Here is a 27,990-nt window from a genome sequence, read left to right on the forward strand (position 1 = left end):
CTGTGAGGCGGCCTTGGAACCCTTTGCACCATCCAAAGTACCATTTCCTTTGGCGGTGCTACATTATTGATTGAGATAATACTGGTTTTTAAAAATGTCTTTTATGGCAGGTGAATTTCCTATTCAATTAATTCATGTGTGGTTGATCTCATATATTCAATTTGGTAGCAGAATGTTTACTTTTTTTTCTTCTTCTGGAATTAGAGTTTTCATTATTGAAATAAAAAAAATAGATCGTATAATTGTCACCCACGAAGAACTCTCAGAAAACATCGTCCTGTTGCCTTCTTCTTGCTGGAGTTTGGACTGCCTTTAATATATTCTAGTTGACAGGACTGGTTTATTCAGATGGTTTGAACATCATTCTAATGAGGCCAAGGGTGTATGTCCCATCTCTGCAGGATCTGAGTGTATCCTCCTGGGCACTGGATGCGCCCCCTCTCCTGCCCTTATCAGCATGAGAGGGAGGAGATACGGAGACATCCCCACTCCAAGCACATACCTCAGACATCACATGTTGGGTCTAAGGAACTGTTTATGCTATTATTTAGTTGATAGTGTCAATCGTCTTGTTTACAAGAGGTACTTAGAAGGAAGAGCAGTAAATTCGAAGGAAAATTGAATCTAAATAATAATGGTACAAGTATGACTTGTCTATATGGAAGACACAGAAAATGGATATAAGCAGGAACAATATGGTGCATAGACAGTGAAATAATAGCTGTGAATTGCTTCCTTTTTTCCCAATGTCTTGATTACTTTCTCTATGGGAGTGGTGTTCCTTGGTTGACATACAAATAGATATTTAAGGGAACGGGGTGCGGGGGGTGGGGAACTGTAGCAAGGTACCTTTGCTCAGAAAACCCTAAACAATCACATTGTGTTATTACAGCCGACTCCAGGCAGCAGATTGCTGTAAATTCCTCCTCCTTTTAGGTTTTGGACAGTTGCTCAGTTTCAACCTTTGAAAAGCTGGAGATCTGAACATAGCATATAACAAAAAAGAATTTTTGCCTTTTAATCAGTTTCGTTGTGATGTAGACCATTTCTTAGTGTTCATTCAGTACAGATATATGTACTAGGTTCTCAGTGGCTGTATGACTGTCATCTTTCTGTGGTTCGGCTGACATAATTTTCCTGTTTTATTTGTTCTGAGCTGCTATCTACAAACACTAAGCGTAATGTTTAAGCTTTCTATTTAAGAATGATTACGTGTATGCTTTCTTCAATCGAAATTTGCTCCATATAGTAGTCTATCTAGCAACAGTGATAGTGCTTTCCTGTGCCTTCATTTTGGGTTTAATCCTTTTTCGTGCTTATCTATCTTTTGGCATATTTCTTAAACAAATACCAACTTGTAATCCTGTTATGTTTCTTTTCAGAACACCGAAGTAGCAAGGATTTACGAAAGTTTCAAAGCCAGAAAATCCTGCCCCTAAGATCTTCCCCACCAGGAGCAAGTTCTTCAGGCCATGTTGCCTTAGAAGAACCGAAGCGCAGGTCCCATATCTGCGAGGGACCAAAACTGTTACTAAAGACAAAACCTTTGGGATAACACCAGTGGACCAGTCTCAGAGATACTGATTTATTTGCAATTGCTTATCATTTTTTAAAAGTTAAAAACTACAGTAGTGATATGGTTTAGAAAATAAGCAAGTTTGTTGTTAGATGGTATGACTTATTGTCGATAATCATAAAGGATTTTGCACAAACACCCTCACTTCTTTTCTTCTGCTCCTGTTTCTCTACTCTTCCAGCAGGTGTCACTATAATCACAGAACAAACATTCCACAGCATGGTATGTAGCTTTATTTTTCTAGCATAATAATTTAAAGTATTTACACACTGCACGCTCACTGTTTTACACAGATACTTATTCATATACCTATGAACCACATCTAAAGGTTTCTTTGTAAAGACTCGACACACTGTGAGGTTTCCAAGCATAACAAAGAGAAGGACAAAAAAATGTTTTGAGTCTTTTAAAGACAGCCATGTGGAGCATCTGTGAAAACCAGTATTTTCCTCCAAGTTTTAAGCTCCCCCAGGAGACCTTTGAATAGCTACAGTCTGTCTATCCATGTGTTGTTGGTATGCCCCCAAACTCCTCTGGTTAAGGATTTCAGGAACCAACATGTGTAACTAGCATTTTCTCTAGAAATCCTAGAAAAGAAACAGGAGAAAATAAAGCTGGCCCCTCTCTGGAGAAATACCTGTATTTCTGAAACAGTTATCTGCGGGGATTGTGTATGTTGAACAGGGACACTGGCTGTAAAGGGAGTAGCTAAACACACTGGTCCTGATACTAGTAATGTAGGATGCTTTTAAGCATCCTTTCCAGTTAAATGGTATGACAAAATGACCCAATTTTCTTTTCCCAACTATTAAAAGAAGTGGTAGTATTGGTTTCCCCGCAAAGGACAAAGGTGTATTAATCATATACACTCCAAACCCAGATAACCGTAGAAATTTGTTTTGTTCACTTTTATACTATTTGCACAAAAATAGTGGTTAGAGGTATCCTAATATTTTCTCTCCTTCATTCTACTCAATTCCAAAACAAAATCAGTAGCTAATTATAGCTTCTGAACCCAGCACTTGGTTCCATAGGTGAACTAAAGCAGCCAGTTCAGAACTGATAATGAGGCAGGCCTCTCTCTGGTCCAGTTTTTCTAAAAGGATGACAGGTTTAGTTTCAACTGATATTGTAACTTTTGAGTAAGAAGTAGGATGTTTTCATTATTTTCTCATACTGGCCAGATTATTCTCTCACATACCAGATGGTAGAGAGGAGATTTCACCGCTTCTAGATGAACTCACAGATGAGCTAAGAAAATTTCACAAAACGACATTCTCTTTTCTTGCTGTTTGGGCGTCTGGCGGTGAGAGCTACTACTAATCAATGGGACATGGCGAAAGGAAGAAATTACCTGGCCACCTAAAACTTAGCACTATCCTGACCCAAATTACTATGGTAAAAAACAAATTCCATCACTTTTTCTCGGAACCAAACACTCACATTTTAGATCTAACAATGTAAACCTACCTACCCTGGAGTTTACTTTCTTAATTACTGTGCTTGCCTGCTGGTGTTGTTTTCCTCTTGCACGAGGGTGCTGACGATGGAAGAGGTAAGGAGATATTCTACTTTATAGAGATTTTACCCAGTACGTGAGCAACTGACTAAATACTATTCACCTACAGATGTTAAGGGGAAGAGTATCTGATTAAAAAGAGACCACTTGGGGAGCAACACTGCTTAATAAGAATGTTTAGATTAACAAGCACCCAGATAGCCATATTTTAAGTCATGCCAAGGAAGCTTTTGTCATTTAACACCATAGTCCATTCAATCTTGCATATGCACATGTCAAGGACTGTGATGAACATGGTGTTGAAGGCAAGAAAGAGAGGAGAACTTTGTGATGGGATCTGGGTCTTATTGTAAAGACTCTAGCAATCCCTGGTACCAGGGCTCCTAAAGTAAGGTTGAGGAGGGCTCACGGGGTGGCGACAGAAAGCACTGTGCTTCTGGGCCCAAAGAGCCAGAGAAGGAAAGGCTAAGAACGGGGGCTTGCATGAATTATAGAGAAGAACAATGCATGATCACTAAAGGTATGTCTGTGTTTTGTTTGTTCAAGGCGGAATGGAGCTAAAAGAGGAAAAATCTATAGTTTAACAGGGATATGAGATAAGAAAAAGTGAAAGCTACTGGAGTCTAGCAAAATGAAACTGCCATCAGTACCTCCTTCTAACAGATCAAAACAGCAGTTTAGTATGGTTCAACAACATACAGGAAGTGCTCAGATATAATGATCCCAGTTAATAAGGGTTATAGTAATATTCTCCCCACTCTCTGAAAAAGTGTCAACTGTTAAAGAGGGAGAGAGGGCTTCCTAGAGATCAGTGTTTAACAGCCAAAAACACCTGTTAGGGTGAGTTAATTATCCTTCCAAATCAAGTGAGTACAGAAGAGGTGAGGACCAAGCTCAAGGGAATGAGGCTCTACCAGGAGGCAAGTAAAAGCTGGACACTGTGGCAAATCAGTAGCAACAGGGAAAAGGCCAGAGGGAATAGCCAAAAACAGCTACAAACATCATCACTGGTCATCTTCAAAGAGGACGCTGCGTATGGTGTCTGTGTATATGTACTATACGTACTAACCAGGTACACACATAAATATTTAATATATAAAAAATAAAGTGCTTTCTAACAGGTCCCCAGGCAGGGACATTATAAAACATTTCACAAAACTGCAAAATAAAATTGATACAATCAAAGAACACTACATCCAACATACTTGAAAACAGTCAAACACAATATGTACAAACTGGTGGGTGTCCCAGCACAAACATCCTATCATATACATGGTATATACATATATACTCTTTGACTCAATATATTATGACAATATATATTTTAAATTTTGTTATAGACAAAAAATAAAAAACAAAAGACAACCCCTACAAAAACGCAATAAGGATCAAGCATGAGAGTCCTAGACTGACAGACAAACGGCCGCCTCCCCGGGGCGTCCCGTGACCACTGCTCGGGAAGATGTGCCAGCGTTCCTTCCTCGGGTGCAGCGCCTCCACGTCCCCCAGGGCGCTGTGGGCTGCAGCAGTGAAGTTGGCATCACCGGTGGTGAGCAGGTCGAAGACACAGGACTGGAAATAGATGTCCTTCACTGGCATCTTCTCGTGGCACTGAGCATTGGCAGTCTCCAGTGTGTAGCCGGGCCAGGCCTGCGCCGGGGAGGAGCGGGGCAGGCTGTGCCCCAGGATGGCAGACACCTGGCCTTGCCCATCATCGATGCGCTCACTCAGGGGGCAGCCGTTCACGCACAGCTGCAGATCCTGGCTTTCCTCATAGGACATGGCCAGGTCTTCAGGCATGCGGATGGCAAGGGTCAGGTAGCGACCCAGCTGCCGCACAAACACCGTGGTTCCTATGTAGCGGGCGTGCATCTCCACGTAGCGGCCGCTCTCCCTTTCCACGATGCGCAGGCTCTTGGCGTCACCGTCCCCACCACTGGTGCTGCCATCCACAAAGGCTGCTGGCAAGTCATCTGTCACAGCTTGGTATACTTTCTGATCTGTACACTCATGGTGGGCTTTGAAGATGATCGTGATCTGTGAGAAGAAATGCATACAAAGGTTACCACAATGGGAAGGAAACAGGATGGTGCATCCCTCTGTGGCAAAAGCTCCCCTCCATTCTGGAACTGAACGGCTGAAGACAGAATCTCCAATTTCAACCCCTTTGTTACTGTCTCACAAAAGAACAGTGATGGAAAATGAAAGAGTCCTACTTATTTAGAATGAAAATTCAACATAAATCCAGGGAATGTGCAGCAGGAAAAGTTTTCTTTGTTAAAATTGAACAGTGTTGCTGTTGGGATATAGGCAATTTTTATTGATAATTTATATCTTGTCTCTTTCCAAAAACAGAACAGTAGTATAGCTCTGAGAGAAAAAAAGAAAAAAGAAAAAAAAAACATTCCTAAGTTATGCAGAAACTTTAAGAGGCTTAATTAACAATACACCTACCAGAACTTTGATTCCTAAATAGTTTCTTCACTGGACTGTAAAACCATATCCCATGACTAATCACTACAAACTTACTTATAAACACAGAGGGATGAAGCACAGAATCCAGGAGGGGGCCATCCCAGCAGCAGCTACCAATCATGTGCCTGAGGAAAGATTTCTCTAAGTCTGTTAATCAAATGTTTCACATGACTGGCTAATCCCTGTGACAGAGAAATCACTTGGCAAATACGGCTCCCAAGCACTGGCAGAAAATAAAAACCCTAAACCTAGTTACAGCAAATGTTTTCCCCAAACAGCACATGGCCCTTTAACTTCTCAGAAATTTTTTACTCCAGACAATTCAAGTCTACAAATTAAGCAGATAATTCATGCAGAAAAAACTACTGATAATACAAAAGCTTCCCTTTAGTGAACCCACTCTCTTTCCTTAATTAGAACAATTATTTAAAAACTGAACCTTTGAGCCCTTTCACCTCTAATGCACTCAGCATCTCTGGTACAGGTGTTGGAAGAAAGAGGACTGTGAAGAAACACGGCCTTCTGGGTCACACAAGGTGGGAAAACTATCCCAAAGGAAAAAAGCCTACATTTTGAGATTTGTGTTATTGTCAGTAACTGAGGTAACAGCTTATTTTTCTTTCTTCTTGAAGGAAAAAAAAAGTATCAGGTGACTTCAGTCAAGGAGGAAGGTAGACAGGCCAAACACTCTACAAATTACTCTGGATGGAGGAAACCTTCTACCTCCTGCAAGGGAACTAATCAAAACAATAGAGCCTTGTTAAAAAGGCCAGAAAATGCTCTGGCCCCCCTCCCCACCCCTCTCCCTACAAGTCCTCACCACCACCCCTCAAGTTTATGTCTGAAGTTTTTTCCTCGACTCGGCCAGCATTTGCTCACACTATTTAATTCCACATGTTCCCACTGGTGTTACTTGACTGGAATTTTCCAGCCATTTCATTTTACTTCAGCCAGTTATAAAGCCAGATCTGAACCAGCTGCACTGCAGCAACTGGTTAAATTCATATCCGTTGTTTCCAGCTGCAACTACAATCCAGACAATGTACTATGAAAATGCTTGGATTTCTCCCTTCCTAATTATCCTGAGCCACAATTTAATTTCACTACAACCCTTCTCATATTTCAACACCTTCTTAACAACCCAAAGGAAGTGTACCAGAGATGATTTCAGGAAATTTGTTGTGCATCCAACCATAAGACCTTCTAGAGTGAATGGGATTTTGAGCTTGATATCTAATGGGACTATAAAATAGATTTATTTGGTGGCTCTGAAGATAGTTTGACAAGTGCTTTCTTTTCTTGTGTTTTAAGGTAAGCTAGGAGGTGAAAAGATTAATTCAAGTAAATTCTACACCTGAACGCTGAAAGTTAATACAGATAGATAAATAACAGTAATGGCCTTTTCATATAATCGCTATCTCCATTTTCAACTAGAACATTCACACTCACGGATTAGACGAACTCTTCTACAACAGCTAAGTAATTTGTCTTTCTAGTCTAACAAATCTCACATTTAAATCAACTTGGCATTATTTGCAAGAATTAAGTACTTTTTTGTTCACCTTAAGGAAAACGAAGAGAAATTAGTTTTGTTGGGGCAACAAAGAAGAGAGATTCAATTCCAAACAAGTTTCCAAAAAGGGAAACAAGGGTCAATATTAAGATGAGTGGAATCATTCCACATGCCTTACCAAGTCTGTTGTTTTCATTAAGCACACCAGTTCCAGGCCAGGACTCATTTCAAACCCTCACACATTATTGTCCTTTGCTATGCCTGTGGCATACCTTAAGAAGATCAAGTACGACTCAAAGCTTAACCTCTACACAAGTATCTACATTTACAAAACATTCCAGTTTACCTAACAACAGATTTTTATCTGTCCAATTTCTTGGGAATGATTTTCTTTATGAGAAAATGAGGCTATTTCTCTTGTTTCTCTTTTGGGTGAAATAAGTCTCCCAGAGCCTATGCACAGAATTAGCCCTTGAATCAAAGTGCTGAGGGTGATGAATCAATCTGAAAGCATGAGAAGGGTTCCTGAATGGTCCTCTGTAGTTTGATATCATCGATGTAAAATGTAGAAAAGTCTAGGTAACAATTTCACATGACTTAAGTTTTATAATGTAATTTCATTCCTCATACAACACTAGCTCTTAAACAGCAAGCACTCAGCCATGAAGGGACAATTTATTCATTCTTAATAATTCTTACTTTTAAAAACATTCAAAATTCAATCAGAATTTTTGGAAATTCCAAACGTTTTCTATTTCCAACTAGCAGCTATCGAAATCAGAGCATAAAAACAGAATGTTCAAAATTGTATTCTAAAGCTAACAGATAGTTTAAAATCACCAGTGATGCTGCTTACTTTCCCCCCTCTATGAACTGATCCATATGCTGTAATAACTCAATTTGGCACATCTGTTCTATGCCACACCATTTATTATTGATGGATGGCATTTCTGTGCATTTAAAACATCAATGCCTTTTGTTAAACCTCCCCCAGCCCAGCCCCTCTCCACCCCCACCTCAGACAAACTACTCCAGTTCTCCTCATTCATTTTTAATGTTTCACTCCCTGAGATCTTTACCACCCACAAGGTCTGTTAGGAAGAGAAAGATAGCAGCTACAAATCAACCTTCCCACACACAAAAGGCAATGAGGATTTAAGGGTTTCTGATAAACACCAAAATTTAGAAGCACCTGCCTCTCCTTTTTTACCAGGGGAGAAAAAAAGAAAAAAATTACGTTAAATGAAAACGAGGAAGCCAACGAAAAGGAAAATCCAGCCATTGCCTTGCCAAGATATAAACATCTTCATCTAGCTCAATAGCTTTGTAAAGTGCTGCACACAGGTTTTTGAACAGCAGAATTCCCCAAAGGCCGTGCACTTGACTATGTGTACTTATTGCATTTTGGAAAAAACATTTACCGGTGTTTAATCAGGCTGTTTGGCACTGCAAGTGCAGGACCTTACTGGAATCCTCCAATACCAGAATTGGACGTTTAGATCAAGGGACTCACATCTCTTGGATTAAGATGGGCCAGCAAACTAAAGTGAAATAGGCACAGAAATTAGCTTGGAAAATAGAGAAACAATTTTGATATGTACCCGGTTAAAGTTCTGCTTGTGTTTAAGGAAGCTAAATGAATTTTATTCCATATAATGAGCTAATAGGACCACTTCATCAGATCCTGTTGGTGTATTTAAATTTGAATAAGTAGGTGACTCTGAGGGAGGATAAGAGATCACTGTGCTCATAGCTCTTTTGCTCTTACACAGGTAAATGGTATACTGCCTCTACATTCAGCCCTCTGGAGTAAGCAAACAAGAAACCATTCCAACAAGAACACATGCTTCCAAAACACACATGCTCTATATATATCCAGCTCTAAAACACCTAATCTTTACTTTTGAGGGTCAGTTTTTCTAAATGTTGAGAAATCAGAGCCTAGAACTGAGCAGTACCAAAAAAAGTAGAGGCCTTAGAAGGCACCTGCCCTCCACTGTTTCCCTGATGCAACGCCCCCCCCACCACGCCCCCCAGCCCAAGGAAACCTGGGAGTGTGGATCTCCATTGGAGCTGAGCCACCCATCCAGGTGGGAGGTGCCTGTTCTTGATTACATAAGGTGGGAGAACTCCGTGTCTCCCCTTTTTCTTGGAGCATGAAAGAAAAATAGCATATTCATCTAAAATAACTTTGTTTGAACATAGGGCTAGGACAAGATACTAACAGGAAGACAGTACATGTGATTAAGAGGAGGGTAGCAGATTAAAAACCTTATCCAAGATTCCTTTTAAGGCTTGAAGGAGACTATAAGAATCTGCTACCTTCAAAAGAGATATCAAAATAGGTTTCTCTGCCCTCACAGACTCTTTCCACAGAGCTCTGTGCTAGGAACACATGCAGGAATTCAGAGAAATGGAATGGATTGGCTTTACTTATTCTTCAATATTGCCCCAGGTAATACATGCAGGAACAAGGGCTGCCTTGGCTGCTGGAGGGGTTCTTGGCAGCAGATAGAGAAAGAAGAAACCAAACTAGAGGGAAGGACACCCACAGCTGAGGCTGCTAGGGTGGTCCAGGGGAGAAACATTAGGCTCAGTGGCTGGAAAGAGCATGCCAGAGTGAAAGGGAAGCAGGCGGAGAGACGACACATAACAGGGACAGGCACAAAAATGTCGACTTCCAGAGAGTAATTTCTGTACACTTAAAACAAGGAAGGCTGAAAGTGTAAATAGGCTTAGAGACAGGGAAATTGGCTAGCTTTGTTGTGGAGACCAGAACCTCACACTGTGTTGAACAGGAGGAAAGGCCTCTGGTTCTTAAGGTCCTAGCCACTGAGTGAACTCCACAGGGAACTTCTCATTTGTTTGTTTGTTGTGTTCAGACTTTGCATTACAAGGTGCTCAGCAAATGTAGGAATTCACTATGCTTCCAGGTGTTAAGTTAGGCAGTGAGGACAACAATACAGCCTTGCTTCAGACCAAAGGCTAAAAATATTTTGAAAGGTGAGAGCCAGGGCTGAGGCATTCAACTCTAGGGGTAGCTATCGCTTTTAGGGACCTCACTCCCCATGGGGGGTAGGGGCAGGGCCACAGAACTTGAGCCCTCAGAGGAACGCTGGGTAAATACTCTGGTCCTAGATTCGGCACAGCTGTTCTCCAAACGGATGAGGATTAGGAATTCACAGCCTTTTTGATCATTTTTCAGTTTGGGGAGGTGACTAAAAAAGTAAAAGGGCTTGAAGATCTTCACAATACACTCACACACACATATACACACAGGCATACTTACATATACCTTTAAATACAAAGATTAAACCCTGACCCCCAGATCAGGGTTTATGAAAATTAGTGTTTCAGTGCTGTCATATCAACTCTATCCACAGTATACATACTACATTCCAATACTGAAAGAACCCTACCAGAATTAGCCAAACCTTCTTTTGGCTCCATTTCTTAAAATAACCAACTAATTGGAACACAAAAAAACCCTCACCCCACAGACCCAGATTCACCTAAAGCTCCTTCCAGACTCAACAAAACCACCATATTTTCATGGCAAGGCTGTCCAGTTAAATTCTGTATCTTAGATGGGCGTTGCTACTCCACTTAGTTATCACTTACTGACAAGTTGAGCAGTTTAAAAAGTCCTTAAGTTACCCCATCCACAAGAACACAACATTCAAAACAGTGGACGAGCAAGTTCTACTGCAGTCAAAACAAACAAAGACAAAATGAGTAAGGTAGTATTTTCATTGTTCAACACTGTAGGTAAGTCTTCTTACATACCACATTCCGCACAGGCAGAAACTGTTTGGTTAGCATTAATTGAAGCCAACAAAAAAAGTACCAACCATTCAATGTTTCCTTCTTGCCCCTTCCTCTCAGAATGTTGACTCAAAGAAAATTTAACAGGGCAGAGAGAGACATTTGGAAATGTGACAGAAAAACAAGTTCTAACTCTCAGTTGTGTATCAGACTTGGCCTCATGCCTCTGGTTTAAACTATGGAGGAGTGTGGATTTGTTTTAAAGCAGCAGAGGCCCGCAGCACTGCATGAAATCCTGCCTGGCTCGGGCAGGGCAGGCATGGGGTTAATTTCACTTACAAATAGGGGGTTTTTGGAGGTTCCCTCCTCCTCCTAGATCTGGGACAGAGTGGCACAGTCTTGGAGATTTAAAATATAGGACTTAGAAGATACGCAGATGCGGACTTTATACCATTTAGACGGTTTCTACTAACATCGGCTAAGTCTCTTCATTCCAGAAAAAAGACAGATGGTAAAAGATGTTATCCAGAATATTTTAATGTGCATGGACAACATAAAAGTGTACCTTGTTTGGAAAGTACAGCACAATGCATAACCGAGGTAGGCCTATTCATCTTACAAAATGATGTTTTACACTTATTGGTACATCATGCAGCTAATAATTTCTCCTCTTTCTGCTTTCTTTCTCCACATACACTTGGAAATCTTTTTACCTTCAGGCAATTTGCTGAAACTATATGAAGCAGAATTGAGTAGTTCCTGGGCCTAAGACCTTGTAATCCAGTACAAACAAGAGCTATAGTGGAAACAGAAAAGAACAAATAAGAACATGACCACCTGGAATTATAGCTGATTTCTGCTATTCCAAAAACTAGTCTTTAATGTTTCCATATTGTTTCTATAAAACATTTAGGGAGGATAAGGATATCTAAGACATGCTTTCATGAGTTTTAAAGATAAGCTGGGACCCTGAAAAATGAATTTAATTAAGAACTGGTGACTCCAATTCTAGAAAGCTTTTTGATATTAAGTCCAAGACCAACAATCTTTCAAAAGTACCATCAGAGTTCTGGACACTACTAGGTTGTAGGGGAGTGAGGAAATACAGAGTAGGTGAGGGGCCACTTTGACTATGGGGGGCTCGAGGTGGGGGGTGGAAAGGGAGACTGTGTCAAATACCAAGAATAAAAAAAAGGGACCTGTGACAGTGACCAGGGAAGAGGAATGTGCCCTGGGTACAGCAGCCCATCTCTCTGGCCTATTCTCCAGGCCCTTGACATCTGTGACAGTTTGCTAAGTAGCAGCACTTGGAACCAGCTTATGAATGTGGGTTATAAAAAGAAATCCTAAAAATGGCTAGTTTTACTTACAAACCCCACAATGCTCCACTAATTGCTGCAAATTTTAGTTATATACTTAGCCTGAGGCAGAGAATGCATGCTTCTCTGTATCTCCCCCATGCAGTAGGCCCTTTAATATTTGGTGGTTCAAATGCAGCATCAAATCAATTAAAGATTTTGTCAGAGAAAGGATTATACTTAGTAGAGAGATCAAGTGCAAACTTCTTTCCTATCTGTTCCCCAATATGCCTCAACTGGTCCTATAACTTTTTTTTTTTTGGTAATTTTTGCAAAACAAGGAGGACCATGACAAGGAGCAAATGTTAAAAAGATGGCAAGAATCACCTGCCTAGGATAGTGGTTGTCTACATTAGTACGTTTTGTTAACTTACATATTGGAAAAACAATTTGTTATTTTATAAAATTATTGAATTTTATAAAAATACTTTATGTGCATAAAAGATATGTCAGTTTTTATTTTTAATTTTGTTACATTTCTGCTTGTATCTACAGCAGTAAAGCATTATATAGTTTATGCAATGTTTACTTGTCTATTGAGTCTTTAAAGATTTACCATTAACAATTAAAATAGTTTTACTATTAAAAAAAAAAAGAAGTACCTGCCTAACAGACAAATCAGAACAAAATATAGATTTTACAAACTGGTTACAATGTATCTGCAAGGAAATTTGTGTTCTCTGGAAGGAAAGGGCTCTACATTTTCAAATCGACAAGTGTCTTCTCTAACAACACTGCATCCAAAAACAGAATCCTGCCAATGGGAGGATGCAGCATCTTCCTTATTCTGTAAAAATAGGAATGACAACCAGAGGGTAGCTCACATTGTCTCCATAAAGACACAAAATACGCAATGGGTGACAAAAACTTGGCTACGAAAAAAAATTTATTAGGCTTGGGGTCAACAGAGGACAGATTTCCAAACCTTGATCCAGTGATATGTTTAAAACAACAGTTGAAAGCCTTCACAGTGTGGGCATGTCTGGCTCTGATTTTGCAACCAACAGGGAATGATCCAGAAGCATTGGTTTACATGCCCACATACTGCTGTTGAACACTAGCTACATACTGAGAGGCATCAGAAAGGAGAGGAACCAACTCATGCTCTAGGAGCCAACAAGCTAATAGTATTTTATTATAAGAGAAAATCTTGGGTTTATAGTTTGAGGAAAACAGTAAGCAAGAATGAACGAAATCAACTAAGTCTTCTTACAACTCGAGTATCATCATCCGGTGAAAGTTTTCAGAAATTTCCAAAAAGTAGCTAGAGTTCAAGTATTAGGGATAATTATGGATTTTAATAAACACATAGATGTCTGATGGGCAGGGCCTCTTCTCATGCTTTGGACAAGCTAAGTGCTATTGCCAATGGGATAACCCGAAGCTGGTGGGCCATGGGAGGAATAATATATGAGGGACCTTAGAGTGCCCACTTACCTGCCCAACAGTCATCTGGCTTGGTCATGCACAAAGGACACATGTCTTTCCCAAATGCAAACTGCCTTAAGGTGTACCACCTTCTCTCATAAAGGATGAAGCAAAGAAAAATCTGCAGCAGATCTATAAAACGACTTGCTGTCATCCAGTTACCCCTCCCACTTGTTAAGTCTGTCTTACTGAGATTGAAGGGTAGGATAAGAAAGCTAGAGTAATGGGAAAAGACATGATTACATTAAAATAAAAGGAGAAAGAAAGCAAAGGTATACAAATTATTTATGAAAAGTAACTTAAAAATATTGTCATTGTTTACATGTGCAATAAATGTATTCTTGAAATTTTGTGGAAAAGTAATAATTTTAACTGCACCTGAGAGACGGGCAATTTTAATATATGCTATTAGGAATATAACATTATCTGTAAAAGTACAGAACCATTTCATAAAATAATTTACTTCAAAATCACCTTCTATAATCACGGCATATGCAAAATTCTTATTGAGTCCACTTTAACAGATCCATAGATACACAGAAATAAGTAAACAGGAGTTGAGACTGTGGAGCTGGTAAAGAGAATATGGAGAAGGTACAGAAGTCAAGCACTGCCACAGATGATCTGGTTGGTGTGAGGCCCAGGACAGTTACTGACATGTGTCCTCTCTGGAGCCGTGTGAGCTACCTACCGCCTCCACCCAAACAAAAACTGCTTTACTTTTCCTTGTAGCCAGCCCTGCCAGTTCTAAGCCCGCCCTCTCATCTCTCTTCCCCAGTGCTTATAGGTCTGAAGCACCTCTCACAAAGGTGTGGAAGATGGCCCAGAGCTGATGTGGATCTCGGCCCAGGTGTGTAGGTGTGCCAGAAACCCTTGCAGCCCCCAGGGTGGAGAGATGAAAAACCAGCCCTGGCCTTGGAACGCACCTACGTGGGAAGGTGAAGAGGAGGGAAGACTGGCAAAGGGCATAACAAAAACCCAGCAGCCCTGAGAAAGCACATCTGTGCTCACCATGACAACTAGAAAACCACCCTGCATTTCCCAGGGGAAAAGAAAGTAGAATAGGGGAAATAGGGCCATATTGTCCAGCACTGCAGGCCTACACTCACTGCTGCCATTACTACATCACTATCCTCATTATACTCACTGTGGAAAAATGAAGTCTTAGCTAATAAATGGTACCTTGAATAGAGAGGACTTCATTTTTCTTTGATATTCTTCCTCCTAAGCTTTGTCACTTTGTCATGAGGGAAAGGTGGGTACTTAGGGACAGGTTGAGCTAACCTTACAAAGACAGGCTTAAAGACGGCTTGCTTGAGTCAGGTCCCAAGATGAGGGGTTGTCTTAGGGACCTCACTGACCAAAAACCCAGGTCTAGTGCTTCAGTTCACTGCTGAAGGCAGGGAAATGAATGGATGCTTAAATACAATTTCAGTATCACAGGTGGCCAGCCTCATCGATTCCACTGGTCAGTCTTAAAGCTAGTGACACTAAGCACATGGGTCATTAAAAATGCCTGACCACAAGGATGATACAGTATCTGCAATGTGTTGTGCTAGGTTATCCAATGGCTGGTCTATGGTATGTGTTTCAGGTCGAGTAAAGCTGGGACTCATACAAACAAATCTTCTGAAAGATTTTTTTTTAAAGTATTACGGTAGACATCAAGAAAAAAATCAGATTTTTTTGGGAGCTTATTTCATAAGCACGTTTTGCCTCATATTGTTTTTATTTTTATTACCATCATTTTTTTCATGCTTAGAATTTTTTTAAAGGTTTCATTTTGGGCCTGAGTAGGTAAAAGGAAATTGTACTGCAAAATTTTAGGCCTTTGCTTAGTTTCATCAGCACAGGCTCTACTAAGCATTGAGACAGACCTTCAACGGTAACTTTCCAGATGCTTCTGGGGGCTTTGGAGAAGTTACAAAAAGAAGGAAAAAAAAAAACAAGTACTAGAGGTCGTGAAGCCATAGAGAAATTTGTTGCTGAACAGCATGGTCACCAGATGTGTGGAAAGTTTTCCAATAGTGCAATTAAAGACCAAGCATTCTCATCATTGGCTTGAATTTATGTCAAAAAGACAACTACCCGTACCAACCCCTTTTGGAATGGGTAAAATCTTTGATCCTTAACAAACTGAGAGAGAAAACAAAGTTGTACTTTTTATTTATTTGCTACAAACTATGACAGATTTAACCGCGACGGAAATTGAGTGATCTAAAGTACTTCAGTGTCAATTGTTCCACTGAACCAATACTTTCCCATGCATACAGCACTTATTAATCTCAACAGTATTGCTTGAAGGTTACTTCTCCAAGCCCTTAATTATTTTCACAATCGATGATGATTTTCTCCATTCCCAATGGAAATGGCTTCTTGAATTTCCAGCGTTATGTTTTCCCAAAGACTATTCCCAGGTTTTATGCCCTATGATTCTTGCTGTAATGATGAATTTTTGGCCATGGTTTGTCCTTTAACTTCATAATTATATAACTTTATGTCATAACTTATAGCAAACACATATTTTAATACACGGATAAAAAAATTATTTGCATACTTATAAAAACCAGAGGAAGAAAAGTTTGTTTTGTAGGATTTGGAAAGGCCAGCTTGGGCTTGTATTGCAAGCTGAAGTGTAAACATTTTTGAGTTCCCCTAAGATGTCTGGACCAATGTAATAGTCTTCTTTGTTCAGGGCAATGACTTCTAATCTCAGACTTGTGACACCCCTGGGTATCTCCAGGTATCTCCAGAGGTGTTGTAAAACTCCCTCCACAAAATGCCAAGTAAAATATTTAAATTAAAAATATGTCACACATGTTTGGGGGCAAGGGAGGGTGTCCTGAAATCAAAAAGAACAGTCATGGATATTACAAAAACTTGATCCTTGGTCAATTATATTTTAGTCTAAATCAATGATGAATAGATAAAATAAACAAAGGAAATTAAGCAAGATGAGATAGTCTATGTGGTGTGATTTTGTGGTTGGAGTTGATAGGGAAGGAGCTGGTTACTTGAGACACTATCTTTGTGGAAAACTCTTTTTGATCTCTTCATTTATTTACTAATAACTGATTAGAGCTGCCTGGCAATTGAAAACCCAGTTCACAGCTCCTCTCTACTTACTTGCACTAGGGCATTGGTGGCTTAAAGCTGAGTTAGAGGATTTAGTATTAGTTTCTTTAAAACAAACAAACAAATTGACAACAAATAAGAACCACACTGTAAGCTAGGCAGGGTAAGCTTAGCATAATCTTGCCAGTTTTCCCCTGAGCTTCTGACTTACATTGTTATCTTGACATTATATGGGGGGTGGGGGCGGGGGTGGTGCGGGTTATACTTGCTGTTCTGCAATATTCAATTCTTAACTTTCTTGGTCACTACTTGGTTACTAAAAAACCTTTGTGGGCTTGCCATTGGGAAGCTGACTTACAGCCATTATGTTTTATGATAGCTTCCAAATTTCCAATAAAATATGCTTCTTGATGGATTATTGCCCTCAGGCTTCAGAGGTCTCTTTAGTCAGAACATCCACTTTAGTCACTTGATAAATCTAAACATGGATTTCTGTAAAGAAGAGTCACACACATATGCACTCAAAAAAGACATCACTAAAAGAGTACACATTTTTTCATTAAACAGGCTTACCTTTTCTCTACAGAACTGAACTTCCCTGTTTATTTTCCACATCATGCCTATTTAAATTTAGGTTCATATTTTGCATTAAGCCCTAGAATTCCAGTGAGAAATTCCTAATTTTCATTTAATCCTTTATCTACTCTGTTAACTGCCTGCCAAGACCAAGCAAAGTTCCTTTAAACTAGGTCATTTGCATCCCACTTACAAAGTTATCTAAAGAAGCAGACACCTGAAAGGTATAAGAAAAAGAAGAAAGTATTCTTGCCTTATTTGTAGCAGTAGCACTGGATCCAGGGACCACGGGCACATTCGTCACTTGAACTGAAAGATAATTATTATCTATGAGTGGCCAAGCCCCTTCCACTTTGCAGGTCTGGAAATGATCCTTGAAAGTTCTAAGGTGAGGATCTCCGAACAAGCCACAAAAAAGGTAATTGGGAGGATTCTGGTCCCCTCCTCTGTGTTCTCTGGCTCCTGTGTGGCTGTGATAGTTACAAGGGTCATGGGTCACTTCAGGGTTGGTAGAGGATGTGGGCCCATCTTTGGAACAGTTCCTCTGGCTCATAAGGTCACTGATACCCAACACAGCAGAATGGTACACCAGGTTGCCACGGCAGGCTTTTGAAGTTCGCTGGGTGCAGCCAGCATAGGCACGCAGGGCCTTGCAAAACTCAGAGTCAAAGCCATCAATGGCAGAGTTCAGGTGTGAAGTCAGGGACACAAAGTCCGTGGTACATTTCTGGATTCGACATTGGGCCGGCTGTTGGCAGTCACCTATGGGAAAGAAGATAAGACCACACATTTTTTAAACGCTTCATAACTTCCTGAGCTACATGAGAAAATGACATTCTCCTCTGGGAACTGTTTGTTCTATTTCATATACTCCTATTTTAAGAAGGCCTTCAGAAATAGGATTGCATTGTGCTTCTCTGATTCCTACAAATTAAGTCACTGGGAGAAAAATTGCATGCAGTTAATTAACTTAAAACTTTAAAGCATGGGCCATTGTAAGTGAATGTAAGTCTAGTCCAATGTTCTTAGGTTAAAACTACAAGGGACTGGTCAATACATATTTTATCAACTTTGCTATTGTTTACAGATTTTGAGAAAAATTCTTCTTCTGTAAGGACAAGAAAAAGATGTGAACTCTGCTTTGATTTTGGAAACTGCATAAGTAATTTGCTTTGGAACGCACTGTCTATGCACAAAACCATGAAAAAAGCTTCCACACCTCAGGTAGGGGGAAACTTCTAAATTACAGCACGATTGGTTAAAACACTTTTACCTGTTTCTAGTATGGACACAATGTAAGAATATCAAGAAAAAATCCAGGCACTAAGTTATTCTGCATTTCTTGACAGAAAATTTATCAACAAATTGTATATACACTAACGCTTAATCTCCTGGTTTCTACAAAGTGTAGATGTTCCTTTTAAAAAACAAAGTGATGCATCTGACTAAATTATATATTCACTTCTCTCGACATCCATCACCCTAGGATTCCAGCTCCCACACAGTTCATCAGTAAAAGTACACTAAATTAAAAAAGATATAACACTGAAATCATGTTGCAGAAACAGATAATTTCATTTTTTTCCCCCAGAAACACAAAGGACACAGACATTTTAGGGTATATAAAAAGCTCAAATGAAGTAATGAAAAACAAAATATTACTGCCTTTGTTTTTAAAATTAAGCCAGTTTTTACACGATGTTTTGCCATTAGCTTCTCACATAAAAATTTATAAAAACTCTCAAAGCACCCCTCTCCCCCCAAAAAAACACACATACACAAGAATTGTCAACCCTAGGTCAGGCGTGTGTGCCAATCAGTTTAATATTCTGTTCTATAAAGCAGGGACACTACAATTAGTGAAAAGAAAAACCCTTTTCTTTTTCATCCTCCTCAAATTTTATAGACATGAACTGGAAGATATATTTGTGTTACATAAACATTCTTTATAGGTCTGTAAACTATGGAGGAAGTCTCAATCTCTTCAAGTCTTAGGTTCCTCATCTGAGAAATGAGGAGGTTGTTCTAAAATGAATTTTGTAACCTTTTTCATGCATAAAATACCTTATAATTCCTATTCTAGGTGGGGAAAAAATCAGTAGAGTATTATTAAACATGTAATAACTTAAAGATGTGGATACAACAAGCTCTAGGATAATATCAAGATTTAGAACTTCTGATAAAAACTTTAAACCTATTAAAAAGGTTTTTAGGTAAATGTAATTAAAAATATATTTTGATCTTTTCAGTGACAAATTGTTTTTAAATCTGAATTAAGAAGCCTGTAATCTCTGTTTCTGGCTTCAACTGGGGAGAAAAAGATAGGAGATGACTGCTTTTCAAGATACTTCCCCCATTTTTTCATTTCAAGAACCAAAATGGGAAAAATGTAGTCTAGATTGGACATTCGCCTTTACATGAGTAAAAGAGAAGATTAAATTAATCACAAAAACACTCTCATGTTTGGCCTATTTGGTTTTTTCACATTTCAAAGTTAACAAAAGCAGCTCCGATATTTATAGAGTTCCTCTCTCCAAAGCAGATATATCATTTTCAACTCTTTTTACTCAAAAAAGCAAAAGCAAAAACAAAACAAAATCAAACAAAAAACCCCCCCAAAAGTCATTAAAGCCATTTTACAGATGGGAAAATCAAGGCAAAGGATTTTAAGGCCTTGTCCTGGATGGTCCATACACAGCTAGTATGAAGCCTTTTCTCCAAACCTATTTTTCTTTCTGCCATCTCCCCCAATTTCTGACTCCCACAATGGTACTTGATAGCTTTAAAAAAGACTTAAGTAACTGTTGTATCTATTTCTTCTTTTCCGTTTTAAGTCAGAGTCAAAGCAAAGAGAAAGCAAGAAAATAAAAACTGGACCAGTATCACTCAGTAATGAACAGCCTTTAGACTACAAATAAATGACAGCACAAGAACTTTCCGCTAAACTTGCAGTGGCTATTTGTTCTTTTTATGGTCTATAAAATCTATCTGAGCATACATATACTTATAATTATTTCAAATAGTCATAAAATATTGAAAGTAAGAACAACATGTAAATGCAGATGCAACTGTTCAGAAGAGAAGCAGAATTTAGATTTCAGCCCCTTTCCTTTCCTTCCTCCTCTCCTTCCCTTTTTTATAGCAGGTAGGTGGTGATTCTTTAGAGAAAATTCACATAAAACAGAGATCCTTGGGTTCTTTTGTTTTAGATGAGGTTTCTAACAGCCTTTTTGAATAGAGATGCTGGGAGGGAGGAGGGCTAACTAGAGATAAAGTGCTTTTGGGTCAGCAGTTTCAGCCTCATCGCAGGCTCCTGTATAATGACTAATTTGCAGCATTCCCCCAGAAATATCCAGGCTTCACAAATTTCTAATGACAATAAACACTTTGCTTGTTACAAATGGTAAAGTAAGCCTCCTGTCAAAATGCCAAAACAATGCGGAGCAGAAATAATCTCAAGGAGGTAGCCAAGAAGGCCATGAAGTGTATGAGTAAGCAAGTAACTCCCATTTGGATCTCCAGTCAGGAACTACATAGGTTTGCTTAAGAGAAGAAAAGTAAATGAAAGTACTCTTTTCATTTCTCATGGGCAGGATTCAAAATCTGCAGTTACAGATCTCTATTTTTTGAGTCAGATCATCTATGATAAGGGTGACAGTATTTTCATTCCAGTTAATGAAAGTGCTAAAGGATTTTCAGATATAGAGCTCTCGATAGTGATTCAGACAAAAAGATCTCACCATTCAAGTCAGTTTCCTTAAGGCCAGGACTGCACGTGTGAATTTGCAGCACAATCACCAGTTTATAATAAAAGAAACAAGATATGCTGAAGCTGAATTAAGTGAAATGTGAAACCATATGGGGTGCTGAGGCAAATTATATAGATCCAGACAAAAAACATATGGTAGCCCATCTGCAAAGAGCACTCTGCTAGGCTCCCTGCTCTGAGAAACAACCTCTGCATTTGAATAGCACCACTCTTCAAAGACATCTCCCAAAAGGAGGCCTCGTTTCTATAACCAGATTAATTGCTCCATTCCAACATGTTGTCCACAGAAATCACTCACCACAGCAACTTTGGCTAGAATCTAATGGTGACTTTAGTGACAACATATTAAGATACTGAGAGGAGGTTCACATTCCAAGTTTTTGAACTAAGTAAGGAACTTTAATTTTCTAAAACTTCAAACCAACTTCTTAAATCTTTCGTGAGCCACCAAAGAAGTATTCGATGACCACATTCCAATTCTGTCATAAGAACCTATGGCAACTAAGAGAAACAATATCCAAGGAGTCAAGAGGGACACAGTCCCATCTAGCACTTCAATTCTCATTTCAAGAAACCTAAACTGACATTCTAGACACATATCTTTCACAGAAAACACTTCTGAATATACCTCTGACACGTCATGAAAAATCTTCCTTATAGCTGTAAGCAGATTGGTATTATTGTCTAAGGTTCTAAAGTCACTAATTTAATGCCATTACATTCTTTGTTAAGACTTCAATTTGTTTTCCCAAGTGACAGTGTTAAAATGCAGATGTTACATCAGAAAGCAGAGTTACACAATGTAAATTAAGCTGTCTCCTCAAATGCCATATTTTTTCCCCCATTATTTAAAAGACCTCCCAGATTTTTAACATGGGCTGGCACAACTTAATAAATACAAATTACTCCCCACATTTGGGTAGCATTAAAGTTCAGGATTCTCCAAATCAGAACATTGTGACTGTTGCCATACAAACTCAAGACAAAAAGATCTCGCAGAATAAATTATCTGACGCTATAGTTGTTCTCAAACTAAAAGATGATTTATCTTTCAATTTGGCATTTAAAAAATTCTTTGTCTAGACAAACTCCTATAAGTGATCTTATTTGTACAGAGCGTCCTAGAAACCCCCAGCTTTATTGAGATAATATAATTGACATTTAACGTTATGTTAAGTAAATGGAAAAGAAAAACAGTGTCAGGCTAGAAGGCTCATCTTCAGGCGTACTTCGCTAAGAACAGACTCCTCACGGCTTCTTCCATAGCGGAAGCGCCGACCTCCAGAAAGCAGCAGATCTGTCAACTCCTGGAACACGCCGCTAGCCACAAAGCACGAGTTTCTCCAAAGAAGTTGTAAGCTGAATTAAAAGCAGCTTTCTTAAATACTAAAGAGATCCCTGCTTAAAGAAGTTTAAATTATTTCGAGATTAACCTCCAAGTTTACAAACTCCTGAAAATCTTTCCATCTGGTGAGATTTCTTCGCCTCGCCACCACCCCCCAACTCCAGAGCAGCAGCACAAGGCTCCTTGTCTCCCCTTCGAGGCGGCGGCGGCGGAAACCTGATCCCAGCCTGACTTTCGGTAAACACCAATGCAGAGAGCAATAAAGCATCCTGAACATTTGTCTCGGGCTCGCAGCCCCCACCGCCCGCTAAATCTTTGATAAGCGGCTATTGGAAGGGAGATTTATCAACGGTCCTAGCCGAAGGCGGGGAAGGCCGGAGCACGGGAAGAGGCCTCTCCTCTGCGCCCTTGGGCGCGCCGCACCGTCGGCGGGTGTGTTCCTGCAGCTGTGCCGCGAGCTGGGCTAAGGTGCGTGTCGGGGGCTTGCGAGGCCTTTCCCGTCGCGACGCGCCGCCCTTCCGCCCCAGCAAGCGCCTTCAGAGCCCAGGGTGTTTGGGAACAAAGCACTTGGCCCTGGGGCTGGCTTCCTCCCGCGCGCGCCTCGTACCTGCGTGGAGCAGCCCAAGGCTGAGCAGCAGCAGCAGCAACAGCGCCAGGGGCGGCGGGCAGAGCCGGGGGCGGCGGCGCTGCTCAGCCCCGGCGGCGACGGCGGCGGAGGCGGCGGCGCAGGAAGGTGCTGCTCTCAAGCCCATGCCCGTCCATGCAGGTCTCGTGGGCTGCGGCGAGGGCGGCGGCGCGGGCGCCGTGGCGGGTCCGGGGCCGTGGCTGCTGCATGGGCCGGGAGACGCGCCTCGCTTCCTCTTCTTCCTCCTTCAGGCCCGCGTCGGAGACGGGCCGCCGCCACCGCCGCAGCGAGCAGCGCGCCGCGGGCGGAGCGAGTTGGCGGCGGCAGCAGCGGGGCGCAGTGGCATCGCAGCGACCAGAGGCGGCGGGCAGAGAGAGAGGGGGCGGGAGAGAAGACACAAAGACCGTGAGCGAGTGCAGACCCCGGCTCCAAGTGCGCGGACGTCCGGCCCCGGACAGCGTGGGCCCTGCGGGCGTGGAGCGCGGGCGTGGACTCACAGGAGGTGCGCCCAGCCCTAGCGAAAAGCAGCCAGCCGCCCGGATATCTCTGCGTCGCGGCCCCCGCGGTCAATCAATCTCAGTCCCTCACTGCTGCCCCGCCCACCCAAAGGTCACCAATCTGCGCCGTCCACGCCCAGCGCGCGCCCCGCCCTCCAGCCCCATTGGCTGAGAGCGCGGTTCCGTGGGACCCAGCCCGCCACTCGCAGAGCCCGAAGTGCCCGCCCCCAGCGGGTCCTCCAGACGCCTGCCTGCTCCGTGTAATATGAGTTCCGCGTCCGCCCGCTGCGGGTCTTGTCTGCTGATCTCGGGCCCACCCTCCCTCTCGCTACCTCCTGTCTTCTCCCATCCACCCGCTTACGCGATTTACTGTTTCCTCGAACCCTACAAAAACAGGCGGCGGCCTCTTTCTCTTGCTGGTATTACAAAGGAACCGGCCTTTTAGCTTATCCTTGAATTAATGTGATTGGGTTCAACTTCCAAGTTTGTTTGTTTAGGTCACCCTACTTGCTCTCCACCTCTGGCTGCGGCTCCGGCTCTTTGGAGACAACCGGAGCTTTTACCGAGTCCCTTCGCAGCCAATCATATCTGCGGAACGGCGTTTTGAGCTTATTGCGAACATTTGGTAAAGCTAGCATCCAGCCGCGCTGGAAATCCGAATGTGACCTGCGGTACGGAACAGATCAGATGGGCTGAGAAGGGCCCCGCCAGCTCCCGGGAATTTGCAGGCAGCTGTACGAGGCTCTGGTGTTCTTGTTCCTTTGACATTTCCCTTCCTGAAAGCAGTCGAGAGAGGTCTGAGAGTGGGCGAACTTCAACGTGTTGGGTTACAGTGTAATTAGATTAATGAGGATTGTCAGTTTTTAATCCAGTGTAGAGTAATTATGCCATGATTTGTTGCTGCTCAGTGGCTTTTCCACAAATTTTCATAGTCTATTAGATTAATTCAATGGCAGATCAGTTTCTACTTTTGTGATTGGATGGATCCAAAGATGAGAGGAAAAACCAATTGCTAGAAAAGAAGTTGCTAAACAGAGACATAGGAAAGAATGTTATGACATTGATAATAGGTTCTAATTTATTTTCAGTAGGTGTGAAGTGGTATCTAATTTCAAGGACGGCCTCAAAGGATGAAAGCCACTTCCTAATACCCTCGCCTTTGCTGTTCGCCTAACAACAGCTCAGGGTTGCCATTTTAAATTCACTTACAGTATACCCAAATCGTAGTTTGCTACTTTACCCGCTACATTACTCAGAACCTCTAGGGATTTCGTATCAACCATGGACACGTTAATATTCCACATGTTCCTATGTGCTAATCAATGGACCAAGGTAATTGGGGACAAACCTATCACTCCAGCTTGCTTGTTAACACTTTATGAATTGTACAAACCAGTACGTCCCTAATGAAGGATGCCAATCTTTTTACTGTAAGTTTTCATTACTTATTATACACTAAGATGACTCAAGTGGTAAACACATCTTTCACTGTCCAAGATATGATCCAAACCTTGTGTATATCCATAATATGCTTAATAATAGCTTCAGAGTAGCCTGGAGAAATGACTTTTTTCGGGAGAATTATCTGATATGATTTTTCGATAATACTATGGAGTAAATACTATTATGCCAAAAATTTAGTCTCTTGCAACTACTACATATAATCAATGAAGTTAATGAAATACTGACAAATGTCTTTTAAAAATAATCAAATGTGAATACTCTTTTTCAAAGTATTTTGCTAACAAAGCCAGACTTACAGTAAAATGTTTCATTTTATTTAACCCAACATTTAATTCGCCCTCTCAGAAAGAAGCATCCCACTTTATTAAGCATATTTCAGAACACACAACCAAGAGTTAAGGATCAAAATCAGTTTAGTTGGGTCTTTTCACCTGTCACTTTTCTATGATTTCTCCCCCTTTTTAGTCTCCCCCCCCCCCCCACACACCCATCCTGTTCCTTCAGTCCACGGGTGCTCTCGATTTTCTTATCAACAGAGGGCGCCCTCGAGTCATCGCAAATCCTAGTGTGAAAAGGAACTGCTCTAGAGGAAAAACTTCGTTTCTTCTAAGGTGCTTTATTGCCCCTCTGTTGTAAAATTTGACAAGCTCAAGATTTATAAGCCTAACAATTCACTTTTTATTGCTGCATAAGTGTTCAGCCGGCTAGAGGAAAATGTTAATTTTCACAATTAAACCGCAAGTTGGTTCCTATTTTCAAGACTTTAGGTCAATGGGGACACACTCTCTGGGTAAATTCGGCCTGCTAGCAAGATTCTGAATCTGCTTGGAAGAGCAAGAGCGCGGTTAATGGTCGCTTATAGCGGATCCACTCCTCCAGCTCGTATGCGTCAAGTTAAGGAGGATTTTAAGACTCCACAAAGAACAATTTGTGGAGGGAGCTAGAACACAAACATAAAATCTATAACTTATAAAACTTTTACATGTTAATAAGAGAAAATATCGTGAACTGACAGTTTATACAACTCACAAATACATCCTGTTTCTTGCCACTTGTACTCTTTCCCTTCGCCTTTGTTTTCAAGAAGGAAAGATGAATCCAGAACAGTACAATTAGGGGACCCAGCAAAGCAACAGTGCAAGTGGATAGAAATAAAACACATGCTAGCAACATTAAGAATTCTAAACAAGATATGGTTTCTTTTCCTGCCCCCTGTTAATATATTTCTATTTCCAGAAATCTAACACGAGGGGTTCTGTCTGCTAAATATCTAGTTTAACCGGGGCAGAGGAGCCAGGAATCATACTCAGGATTGCGATTTGTGCAACTCATTCTAGAGTAAGGGCTCTCTGGCTGCTCCCCAGTCCACGGTGTACGCCAAGCCAAGGCTGAAATAGCCAGGGAGTCGGACAGCCCAGCGGCAAGCAGCTCATGGATTGTACTTACATCATTCTTAACCCTTCCGCTCCTGGAGGGTGTTTGTCGGGATCAGGGGGCCGCCGTGCTCCGGAACACGCAGGACCTGGGTGTGAGAGAAAAGCCCCAGACCCCGGCGTGAGCGCTGCGCCCCCGGAAGGAGAGGGCCCGGGATGTGCGTGCGGCTCATCACCCGAGCGTACACACCGGGACCCCGCGATCCCTGCGGGCTCCGCCGCGGCTCGCACTGCTCAAAGCGGCAGGTGCAAAAAGCATTTGGGAGCCGCTTGCCAGCGCGCAGAGGTAATGTGCTTCCTGTCCATTTATCTCAGGAAACCAGCACAGCCTTCCCTTCGAAACAAAATTAACCTCTCATTAGCCAGCCACTCACTCCGGAGAAGGCCTTAAAAGCTTTACCAGCTCGCTAATGTATTTAGGCTTTTCTTCCAGGCAAACGCAGCCACGGCCGTGACTGCCATCAGTCCTGGCGGTTCCTCTGGGTTCCCCCGGGAGCCAACCGCCAACTTCCCCACAGCCTTGAGTCTGAGAAACTGGCTAACTCGGATCCCAGTTTGTAGCACTGGGCAGACCCGATACCCCAGAATGCACGTCGTGCCAGAAGCAGTCAAAACAAGTTCCCGTCTAATTACACAAGCGCCCTAATATCAAAACCTCAGCTCCCCTGTCCTCAAAGGTAGGGACTTCCATGGCCATCTGTTTCTCAGGTCGTGGGCGCTAATTGCCCTTAGGAGCGCCAGCCCTGTCCACAGAGGGTTCTGGGAGCGCTGATCAGGGACATGGAGGTAGTGTAAGCTAGGATCTAGACGATTCCAGGAGTGGGGAATCAAATGTGGTTCCTGATCTGCAAGTGACTGAAAAGGGGCTTTTGGAGCAGCTTCAGTTTTCTCACTCTGGCCCCAACCGCCCTGAGGCTAGCTGATTTATACCACACAGGTGGACGGAGACCTAAACAAAGCAGTCCCGGCCGCTGCCTGCTGGTCGCCCCCCACGTCCCCGTGGCCCACCGCAAACTTCAACAAAATAAACAACTCACCACAGGCATTCCCTTGTCTGCAGCGCGACGCTTGCCAGCTGGGAAAATAAGCCGCAAGACACGCGGCAGGGGCGCAGAGGGAGGGCAGTGCAGCGCCCGCCTCTTTCCCCCAGGTTGTGGGTAGTGGTACCCGAGGACTGGAGGGAGGCTCCGCCTCGAGGGCCGCTTTCTCCGCACCCCGAAAGCGGAGTGAGCGCCAGGCGAGGGGCTTCACCTTTCCAGCCAGCGCGATCTCTATGCCACCTAGGGGATGGTACGGGGAGGTAAATCCCTCAATTTTCTCCTGCTTTCTCTACCCGCCACCCTCTCCCCCCGTCGCCGCTACCTCCCACACCCCAGTGTCAAAAAAGACCAAACCCAAAGGCCTACACCCCACGGCTACAGCAGCACCACACCGCCCCCTGCCGGCACTACCCGGATCTCTCCAGTGCGGCTGACGAGTAGCTACTAACCGCGCCCCAGAACACCAGCCTCCAGGTCCCCACTCAGCTCTCGTCTCTCTCAACGCCCCTGCACAAAGACGCCTTTCACGCTA

The 27,990-nt window shown here is 42.1% G+C and overlaps 1 protein-coding gene across 1 annotated transcript; it reads right to left on the minus strand.

Annotated features, from left to right (window-relative positions):
* Positions 1–1,571: 1,571 nt before the first annotated feature.
* RGMB (repulsive guidance molecule BMP co-receptor b) lies at positions 1,572–27,693 on the minus strand. The gene is made up of 5 exons (XM_016132947.2): positions 27,456–27,693; positions 26,432–26,507; positions 23,007–23,269; positions 17,539–18,047; positions 1,572–5,132 (listed from the first exon to the last, which is right to left on the minus strand). The coding sequence occupies exons 2-5, from the start codon at positions 26,434–26,436 to the stop codon at positions 4,464–4,466; spliced, it is 1,446 nt and encodes a 481-aa protein (XP_015988433.2). The 5' UTR covers positions 26,437–26,507; positions 27,456–27,693; the 3' UTR covers positions 1,572–4,463.
* Between the last annotated feature and the right edge of the window lie 297 nt (positions 27,694–27,990).

This window comes from Rousettus aegyptiacus, unplaced genomic scaffold (assembly GCF_014176215.1).
Source record: "Rousettus aegyptiacus isolate mRouAeg1 unplaced genomic scaffold, mRouAeg1.p scaffold_m13_p_8, whole genome shotgun sequence".
Taxonomy (NCBI): Eukaryota; Metazoa; Chordata; class Mammalia; order Chiroptera; family Pteropodidae; genus Rousettus; species Rousettus aegyptiacus.

Coding starts and splice junctions, on each gene's coding strand:
- RGMB (XM_016132947.2), bottom strand. Junction 18,048..23,006: donor CCTTGGGCTGCTCCACGCAG/GTACGAGGCGCG, acceptor TCTTTCCCATAG/GTGACTGCCAACAGCCGGCC. Junction 5,133..17,538: donor GTGCTACTGCTACAAATAAG/GCAAGAATACTT, acceptor TTCTTCTCACAG/ATCACGATCATCTTCAAAGC.